This window comes from Vombatus ursinus, unplaced genomic scaffold (assembly GCF_900497805.2).
Source record: "Vombatus ursinus unplaced genomic scaffold, bare-nosed wombat genome assembly UNPS02003292.1, whole genome shotgun sequence".
In the NCBI taxonomy this organism is placed as follows: Eukaryota; Metazoa; Chordata; class Mammalia; order Diprotodontia; family Vombatidae; genus Vombatus; species Vombatus ursinus.
The window spans coordinates 2804175-2814516 of NW_020943070.1; the positions used below are offsets into that span (position 1 = coordinate 2804175).

General features: G+C 53.9%; 1 protein-coding gene across 1 annotated transcript in view; it reads left to right on the forward strand.

Moving 5' to 3' along the window:
• The first annotated feature begins 863 nt into the window (after window positions 1-863).
• The window catches only part of CBX7 (chromobox 7), a 27249-nt gene continuing 17770 nt past the window's right edge, over window positions 864-10342 (forward strand). The window contains exons 1-2 of the mRNA XM_027873948.1: window positions 864-979; window positions 3584-3627. Coding sequence (XP_027729749.1) covers window positions 911-979; window positions 3584-3627 — 113 coding nt within the window. The 5' untranslated portion in view covers window positions 864-910. The remainder of the gene's footprint in view (window positions 980-3583; window positions 3628-10342) is intronic.

Below are 10342 nucleotides of genomic sequence, written 5' to 3' on the forward strand. Positions count from 1 at the left end.
AGAGAGAAAGAGAGAGAGAGAGAGAGAGAGAGAGAGAGAGAGAGAGAGAGAGAGAGAGAGAGAGAGAGAGAGAGAGAGAGAGAGAATATATGTATCTGGAAGGAAACCCATAAAGCTAGAGTCCCCAAGACAGCATATAGAGAAGAGGGCCCGGGCACACCTCCAGGTAGGGAGCACGCTAGGGATGACGAGCCCCGTTGGACATTCATTGCCTGTTCCAATCACCTCCAGACCCTCGGAGGGCAGGTGCCTCCCCGGCCGAGGACCCGCGGGAGCTGCCCGCTCCTGGCCCTTCTCTCGGCCGCCCCGGGTCCCGGACAGCCCGGCCCCGGGATGCCTTTGCCGCATCCCCCAGCCTCCGCTCCGGGTCGGAGCTGGGGGTCCCGGGGGGGTGGCCGGGACGCAGCCCCTCTCCCTCCCCCCACCCCGGGAGGGAGGGCTGTCGGGCTTGGGGCGGGCTCCCGGATCCCGGGTCCCCAGTGGCCGCGGGGACTCGAGGCCCCGCCCCTCCTCGCCCCGCCCTGGCCTAGGGCAGTTCCGATAAGGGGTAACCGATGTCACTGGGCGCGGGGGGCGGGGCCTGGGGCAAGGGGGCGGGGCGGGGCGGCTCGCGGACGCGCGTGCGTCCCGGGGAAAATGTTGCGCAGGTTCTAAAATGGAACGTCGGCGGCGGCGGCGTGAGTGAGCGCGAGGGGGTGTGTGGCAGCGACCGTGGCCGTGGCCGTAGCCGTGGCCGTGGCCGTGGCCGCGCGCGGTGTGGGTGCGTGTTTGTGTGCGTGTGTGCGCGCCCGCCCCGGACCCCGCGCACCCTCGGGTGGCAGCAGCCGCAGCCGCAGCCGCAGCGGCAGCGGCGGCCGCCTCCTCTCGAACCCCGGGGTTTTCTGGCCAGCCGCCCCCGCCAGCCTCCCGCATGGAGCTGTCTGCTATTGGGGAGCAGGTGTTCGCCGTGGAGAGTATCCGGAAGAAGCGCGTGCGCAAGGTGAGCCTGGCCAGGGGGCGGCGGCCTCCGCGTCCCACCTCTGTGCATGGCCACTCGGGGCCCGCCGCCAGTGGCGAGGCACGGAGAGGGCCCCCGAACCGTCCTGGTGCAAGCGAGGTGCTGGCAGGGGGAGGAGGCACTTCCCCGGCAGCGAGTTTGGGGGGGGGGTCTCCTTTCTGCGCCTCTGCCTCTTTTGCGGAGCTGGGCACTCGGGGAGTCAGGTGAGGAAGGCTGGGCAGCCTTTGGCCAGTGATCTTGGCAGCTTCCCGAAGGCTCAGCCGAATACCCGCCTCAGTTTCCCGCCTTGAAGAACTGGGAGGATAAAGCGGTTATCCTGAGTGGCCAGTAGAGCGCTTTGAGATCCTCAGCAGCGGAGTAACCTTTAAGTACTCGAGTTGGGGGTGGAACTTTGCAGGAGGGAAAAAAAAAGTCGCTAGTCTTGCGTGCCCCCCCCCCCCCCCCAGTGTCTGCGGCAGGTGAACTTGGCCATGATTCTTGGGACACCACTTCCTCCTCTTCCCCCATGCCCCCCCCTTCCCCATCCTTCCCCACCCCCCTCGTGTCCCAAGACCGCATGTCCCAAGACCGCGTGTTCAGACTTCCCTGGAGGATCCTAGCTCGCCAGGGCCAACACTTTGGAGCTCTTCTAGGTCCTGGGACGGCCCCCAAACTCCGCCCTCTCGGAGAGACCCGGCCTCCGGGTGAAGAGGGTTGGGCCTTTCAGGTCCATTCAGAGCCTGACCCAGGCTGGGGTGGGGGAGGGGTGGGAGAGGTGGAGGGCGGAGCTGGGTTGTGGTACCCTGCCCTTTGGCTGCCCCAGGGCCCTGGGCAGAGTGAACCCGCCGCTTTAGTAGGCTTCCAGAGCTCCGGCAGAAGTCTCCAAGCTACCCTGGCTTCCAGCGGCGGAATCCCACCCCATCCCACCCCAGTCATTCTTTTCCCTCCTTCCTGGAGTCTGATTCTGATCTCAAAGCTGAGAGCATCACTCTGGTTCTACCTCCTGAGCCTTAGGGAGGGGCTTTCTCTTCCACCGTAGACGGCAAGGCAGTCAATCAGCAAGCAAGGGGAACACAGAGGCCAACGACCCCCCCCCTCCCCGGCTCCTAATTGAGTCCTGTGGAATCTGCTTTAGAGCTAACGGGGCCTCATGTGGCAAAGGAGCCCCGAGAGGTTAAGCCAGAGGTTGACCTCCATCCAGGTCCCCTAGCTCCACTTTAAAGAAGGCTGGTCATTGTCATTTAGCTGTTAAGGAGACCCTCGCAGTTTCTGTTGCCTCTCTGGAGCCCGCAGCTCTCCAGGTAGGCCTTGCCACCACTTTTTGAGCTCCATGACTGTGATTTTAATTTCATGGAGAACTCCCAGCATGGCAATTCCCTTCACAGGAGCCATCAGCCATCATCTGTAACTTAGTCTTACAGAGTTGCCTGGGTACTCTCGGAGCTTCAAGTGCCTTGCCAAGGTCATGAAACCTATAAAGGTGGGACTGGAAACTAGGTTTTCTGATTGGGGGGCTGGCTCACTTACCACTATAAACTACAGGCGGCACTCCTTTTCTGTGTGTATTAAAAGAAATCTTTGTTAATGTGTGTACACAGCGTAGTAACGAGATTTGGATCGGAGTTCAAATCCTGGCTCAGCTATTTATTTCCTACGTGACCTTAGGCAAATCATTTAATTTCTCTGGGCCTCAGTTCCCTTGTCTGTAAAAATGAGGGGAGCTGGATTAAATGGCCTTTGAAGTTATTCCTAGCTCCAGAGCTTGGACCCTAAGAGCTGGGACTTGACCTCCCTGGGCCTCAGTTTCCCCATCTGTAAAAGGAGGGAATTGAACTACATGATCCCTGAGGCCCCTCTCAGCTCCAGCGAATAGCCCACATTATGTGGGGCTTTAGTTTCCAAAGCACTTTCCTTAAAGAAACCGCCTGCATCCACAGTCATGACTATGATCCCATTTTATAGATGAGAAAACTGAGGTGTCCCCAGGAGTTAAGTGATTAGCCTACTGAATTTCATTGCGAGGACTCAGCTGGAGCCCTTCGGGTGCCAAGCCTGGAGCTCTTTCCATCACTCCATGCTGCCTCTTATACAGGAATGGGGGACTGAGATCCAGACCACAGGCCAGGCCCCCCAAGTGCAAGGCCCCAACTCCTTAGCCCATCACTTCCCCAAGAGCTGAGTTTGGTGTTGGTAGGCTTAGAGGGAGGGGAGATATCACAAGAAGGAGTTTTCTTCTGTTCGGACTTAAAAAGTTTTTACAAATAGTTTTGGAGATGCTGGAGAATGGATACTTTCATCCCAAGGCTCTTTCCTGGTCAAGGGAAGTGTAGGGTGGCCCAGGGTGCCGTTGCTCCCTGGGTGTGGGAGTCCTCGGGCTGCACAGGGCAGAGCTGGAGGAGCTCCGTGCCCTCTGTGGCCAATCAAGAGATGGTGTGTTGCTGACGATCGCGTCAATATGCTCCCAGCCTTTCTTGATCCAGAAGTCTGGGTCCAGCCGTCCTTCAGCCCTTCCTCAGCACCTTTTCAGCCAAGGACATGTGGCTTCCATTTAGCGCTCACTGTGTGTTCTCTCTGCCTCCCCTCCTGTCTCTCTCTCTCTCTTCCCAGGGTAAAGTGGAATACTTGGTCAAGTGGAAAGGATGGCCCCCAAAGTAAGACTTGTTTGTGTGTACGTGTGTGTCCATCCGTCTGTCTGTCACAGTAACAATACCAGCACTCCCCAGACTGAGCCCTGGCCTCCAAGGATTCCCCTCCATCATCCCTTCTTCCCTTCCCCACCCCGCCTCTTATAGAGCCAGATGCTTATGGATCACCCAGCACACTGCAAGGCACTGTGGGTCCAAAAAGGAAGAAGGCATAGCCCTGCCCTCAGGGAGGTGACCGTCTAATCTGGCTAGATCATAGATATGAGCGGGATCTAAGGAGGGGGGCAAGAGATCACAGAACTTTTGTGGACAGTAACAATAATAACACTCCCGTAATGCTTTAATATTTACAAAGTGCTTTACAAATATTAACTCATCTGGTCCTCACAACAGCCCTGGGAGGTTGAGGCTATTATCATCGTCACGATTTTACAGATGAAGATAATTGAGGCAAACAGAAGTTGAGCCACTTGCCTAGGGTTACAGTTAAGAGTTGTCTAAAGTAGGATTTGAACTCAGGTCTTCCTGACACCAGCACTCTTGAAGGAAGAGGATTTTGACAGGCAATTTGAAAGTTGTTTTTTAATTGATTTCTTTAGTTTGTGCATCCTTTTTATTTCCCACTATATTACTGCCCCAAACAACTAGGTGGTTCAGTGGATTGTCAGGAAACCCATGTTCAAATTCAGCCTCAGATGCTTAGTAGCTGTGAGTCCCTGAACAAGTCACTTAGCCGCTCTTTGCCTCAGTTTCCTCAGTTGTAAAATGGGATAGTGACAACACCTACCTCCCAGGGTTGTTGTGAAGATCAAATGAGATATTCGTAAAGGGCTTAGCACATAGTAGGTCCTTAATAAATGCTTATTCCCTTCACCTTCCCTTTCCCACTACCCTCTATAAAGAGCTAAATCCTGTATAAAGAGTTAAAAAGAGAAAGGAGGAAAAGGTAATTCTGCAAAAACTAACCAACACACCTTCCAAAGCTGAAAGTATATGCCACATTCTGCCCCCACAGGCCCTTACCTCTGCAAAGTCCTTCCATTCTTATTCCCAGGGGATGGCAAGCCCTTCATGCTCAACCCATCCCAGTATCTCATTTAACAAACATTAAGCACATACCATGCTGTGGAGGAAAGGGAGATAGCATAGGAGTCAAGAAGTCCTGGGTTCAAATCCTGCCTGTAACCTATCCTGGCTGTATGACCCTGGATGAGTCACTGAACTTTTCGCTGCCCTCGGACAATTCGCTGGGACTGTGTTGGGAAGAAGGCACTGGCCTGTATTGGTATAGGGAGGTTCTGCATCTGAGGGTCAGTCCCCTATGCCCGTGGAATCACATGTCTAGCTCCATCCGTCAGGCACCCAGCCTAACCCTCTCATTTTACGGAGGAGGAAACTGAGACCTGGGCAGATGAAATGATTTGCCCAAGATCACACATCCTGTGCAGTCAGTGCCAGACACGGGATTTCCCTGTACCAGACTGTGATTCCTGCCCCGGAGCTGTCTAATCCCCACAAAGATAAATGACAACATAGTATAGACACTTCCTTGGGGAAAGGCTAGCGTTCCAGCGTGGCCACAGCTAAGTAAACACGAACTTTATACAAAGTAGTTTCCAGGGGAAAGAAAGTAACAACAAGTGACGGTGGGGTGGGGTGAGGAAATGGGTTTCTTCCCCTCCCCCCCTCACCACTTGCCTGCCCTGGTCATCTTTGAGGTCTGAGATCTGGGGCCTGGGGCTGCCCAGGCTGCTGGACACAGGGACCAGAGAGCTGGGGGGTGGGGGGAGATGACACCCAAGAACCAGTTATTCCAAACATTTCCTTTGGAGAGAGACCAGAAACTTCCTTTGGACCTGCCCTGCCTTGCCCAGAACAGGGCCCAGAAGAGGACAAGCAGGCAGGCATTAATTAGGCACCTAGTGTGTGTCAGGCTTGCAACTAGGTGGTGCTGCAGTGAGTGGATGAAGTGCCAGCCTGAAGTCAGGAAGACTCATCTTCCTGAGTTTAAATTCAGTCTCAGACACTCACTAGCTGTGTGATCCTGGGCAAGTCACTTCACCCTGTTTGTCTCAGTTTCCTCATCTGTAAAATGAGCTGGAGAAGGAAACGGGAAACCACTCCAGTATCTCTGCCAAGAAAGCCCCAAATGGGGTCACAGAGAGTCAGACAACATTGAACAGCAACTTTCTTTGCTAAGTGCTGGGGATCCAAAAGCCAGTCCCTGCCCTCAGGGAGCTTACCTGGCATCATAGGGTTTTTAAAAAGTTTTGTGTTTGTGTTTTGGTCAGTCACTTCCGGGAAGGACCCCCTCTCCTCCCCCACCCTACTTTCATGAACCTTCCCTTGCGGGAGAAGCCGTGAACACCCAATCCAGCGGCCCCATCTAACATCCCACACCCATAGCCCATCACCTTTCTAAAAGGATGGCTGCTGGAGAGCTGACAGGGACCTCAGAGATAATCTAATAGAGACTCCCCCATCTCACAGAGGAGGAAACTGAGGCCCAGAGGTGGAGGCCACTTGCCCACGTTCACCCAGACAGTGAGCAGCAGCATGAGGATTCAGACCCAGGTCTTTTGACTGAGTCCAGTGTTTCTTTCCACTCTATCAGCCCCAGGAGAATGTAAGCTCCCTGAAAGGAAGGACTACTTTTCCATTGTTTCTGTATCCCCAGCAGCCTAGAACGTAGTAAGTGCTTAATAAATGTATGTTGGATTGGATTGCTTTCTAGCAAAGCCCATCTTTGCAAGGCTAATCCCTAATCCCGACTTGGTTTGACTTTTAGGCAGCTGGAGCCCCCACCATAAGGAAAATTGTGTTGTTGAAGGGAGAAAGGAGAGATTAAGTGTTTATTAAGCACCTACTGTGTGCTTAGGTCAGGAAGCACTGATGGGCAGTGGTATCAAACTCAAAACCAGCTGCATATACATTTAGAAAGCCACAGACTAACATTATCTATGTTTTGTTGTGTTTTTACTCATTTTGTGACATCCAGTGACACAGCAGGGAGTTTTGGTGGAGGCAAATTTGATCCCTCTGCTGAATGGGATAAACAGGATTCATGCTAAGGATTTCCAAGGGAAAGGGGAAAGGGAACAAGCATTTATTAAGCACCTATTATGTGCCAGGCATTGCTAAGTGCTTTACAAGTATTCTCTCATTGACCCTCACAACAACCCTGGGAGGTGGATGCTATTATGATTCCCACTTTACAATTGAGGAAACTGAGGCAGAAAGCAGATCAGTGACTTGCCTAGGATCACACAGCTTGTACATGTCTGAGGCAGAATTTGAACCTGGGACTTCAGACTCCAGGCTGAGCACTCTGTGCACTGTGGCACCCCCTAGCGGCCACTGTATGAACTCTGCCCTCATAAGAGCTGTCCAGCAGGGCAGCTGCCAAAGGTGCCTGCCCTGGCTTGGTGATTCTGAATTGGGAGGCCAGGAGAGGATGGAGACTCTCTCCTAGAGATGACAGCATCAAGGGTAGACGTTCTGGAGAGGCCCCAGGGTGGGCGAGACCCCCTCCCACATTCCAGGCTGGAGAGTGATTCACGTCCCTCCTTGAGATGTGGCTGCCCCAGGAGCCTGTCCTGAGCCGGCCCTGCCCAGCCATCTGTATATATGCCCAGCAGCAGGATCTCCCTGGGCTGACCTTGGTTGCCAAATCATCTCTGTGGAAAGCAGGCTTGATTTGGAGTTAGTAGACCTGGGTTCGAATCTGCGTTTGGCCACTTGCTACCTATGTAACGTCACTTCCCCTCTCTTCCCAGTTTCCTTGTCCGTAAAATGACGGGGTTGAACTCAGTGGCCTCAGAGGTCCCTTCTGGCTCTCAATCTGGGCTCCCATGATCCCTTTGGGTTTGGAGGAAGTAGTACCTGAGCTCAACCTTGAATGCTTTTAACAGGTGGAGGACCAGGCTACAGGGTACAGAAGGCACTCCAGTGCTGGTGATATAATCGATTAACCAATAAATTAATTAGATACCTAAAAAAAAAAAGGGCACTCCAGGTGGAGGGCACCTCAGTGAGCAAAGTCCCGGAGGTGGGAAAGTGAAGGCAGGAGTTGAAGGGACGGAGCACAAAGATGGAAACACAGATTAATCAGCCCTCCACCATTATGGTGAGGGTCCTCAAAACTCTTCCCCTGAAGAAAGGGGTGCTTAGAGGGCTGGGGGTGGGAAGGGACATGACCTCTGTCTTCCAGTATCTGTAGACCAGTCAAGCAGAAGAGAGGCTCGCTTGACCCCCGAGGGCAGACCTTCCCTGGGGGAGGTGCAGGAGGCAGGTTTAGGTTCATCCGAATTAACCTGAATCTCTCCTCCATTTCCCAGCAAGGTTTCAAATAATGAGAGCTGTCCCAAAGTGGAATACACCACCTCATGAGGTAGTGAGCTCTCCCTTACTGACAGTCTTCAAGTAATGGCTGGATGACCGCTTGTCAGTGGAGGCACGAGCTCGATTAGATGACTTCAGAGGTCCCTGCAGAGCGTGTGAAAGGAAACTAGAAAACTGAGGGGGGGTGGGGGTCATTTTGTGCAGGGCCTTGAATGCCAGGATAAGAAGTTTGGACTTCATGGTAGGATGTTGGCTCTGGAGCTGGAAGAAACCTTAGAAGGCATCTAGTCTAACTCTCTCATTTTGCAAATGAGGAAACTGAGGCCCAGAGAGGGGAAGGAGCTTGCCTGAGGTGACGCACTAAGGGCGTGTCAGAGGCGGCCCGTCCAAAAGGACGGCTGCAGGGGGCTCTCTCATCTTACCAAGTGGCTGAGCTCACTGTGAGGGGACAGAGGTGGGGCATGGTGAAAAGCTAGCCCAGAGCCCGGCTCTGACTCAGGATCAGTCGGTGAATGTCTCTGCCCCTTCGTCCTGGGGGATATGAAGGGCTGGGCGTGATGACCCGCCCCTGTGTGCCCCAAGCAGTGCTGACAGCTCTCTGCCTCGCTCCTCTGTCCTGTCCCCATTGCAGCCCCTGGAGATGGGAGGGCTGAGGCTGTGCTGAGTGTGCCCTCCTCCCCCTAGTGCCTGCACCTCCCCCCTCCCGTCAGTTGGCATGAATGCCAGGCTGGGCTGTGAGTCAGCTTCAGCACGCTTGTTTACAAGTTCCTTCCAGAGGTGGGGAGGGGGGAGAAGGAGGAGCCCGGAGGGAGCCCAGGTCACATGGCCTGCTGTTTTCCGGCAGCTCAGCTTCTCCCACACCCTCCATCACAGAGCCCAGCCTCCCCCCACCCCATCCCATCCCCCTACTCAGAACTGTAACTGCAGGGTGGTGCCCCATGGGATTTTGTGCTTTGTGTTCAAGAGGCTGCCCCTCCACCCCAACTCTCCGCCCACCATGTTCCTGAGGGGTTCCGACCTGGAATGTCAAAGCTGGGAGAGCTATTAGAACATGGGATGTCAGACCTGGGAGAGTCATTAGAACGTGGGATGTCAGACCTGGGAGAAGCATTAGAACGTGTGATGTCAGAATAGAGAGAACTATTAGAACATGTGATATCAGATCTGAGAGAGGCTTTAGAACATGGGATGTCAGACCTGGGAGAGTCCTTAGAACATGGGATATCAGACCTGGGAGAAACTTTAGAACATACAATGTCAGACCTGGGAAAGGCTTTAGAACATGGGATGTCAGACCTGGGAGAAGCACTAGAACATGTGATGTCAGAATAGGGAGAACTATTAGAACATACCTAGGAGAAGCTTTAGAACATGAGATATTAGAGTTGGGAGGGGCCTTAGAACAGGGTATGTCTAAGCTGAGAAATCTTGGAGATTATCTAGTCCAACTTCCTTATTTTACAGATGGAGGAACTGAGGCCCAGGGAGGAAAAGTAACTCACCCACAGTCACATAGCAAGTCCCTGGCAGAGTCAAAACTTGCAGTCAGGTGCTCAGTGGTCTTTACACCAAGTGCCCCCCCCCCCCGCTGCAGGTCACTGGGTAACCGACCTGTGTCCCCCTGACCTTTGTTCTCCTCTCCTCCAGCTCCTTCTATGGAGCTTGGTCAATGTTTTGCTGAATTGCTGGCTGGCCTCCCAGGTCTTCCCAGTTTCTCCCCTTTCTGACCCTCTCCCCACATCCCCACAGGGAGCACGCACTATGAAGCACATAGGATGTGCCCGGCACTGGGCTAAGAGCTTTATAAATATGATCCCATTTGATCCTCACCCCCCTTGGGTTCCTTGGCTGCCCTCTCTCTGTCCCAGGAGGAAGGGAGTTTCCTGCTTCAAATGACATCATTCTATGGAGGTTGGGGGGGCAGGGGCATGGATGAAAGGCTGCAGGAGGAGAGGTGGGGGATTGAGGGAATCCAGGCCCAGGCAGCTGACTCATCCTGCCTGTCTCAGCCCGTCCCCTCCTGTACAGAACTTGGAAAAAGTTGCCATTTTCTGCCCAAAATAACCTTTGGTATGCTTCCCTTTGGGCAACTCACAGGCCTCTGGGCCTACGTTCCTCCTCTGTGAAAGGGCTGGGTGACTAGAGGATTCCTAAGGACCACCCCACCCAAAGCTCTGACATCCCCTGATCTAAGGGCCCTCCTAATTCTGACATTCTCTGTTTTAAGCTCCTCCCAGCCCTGACATTCCCTGTTCTAAGCCCCTTCCCGGCTCTAACATTCACTGTTCTCAGGCCCCTCCCTGCTCTGACATTCCCTGTTCTCAGGCCCCTCCCAGCCCTGACATTTCTAAGGCCCTTCCCATCCCTGACATTCCTCGTT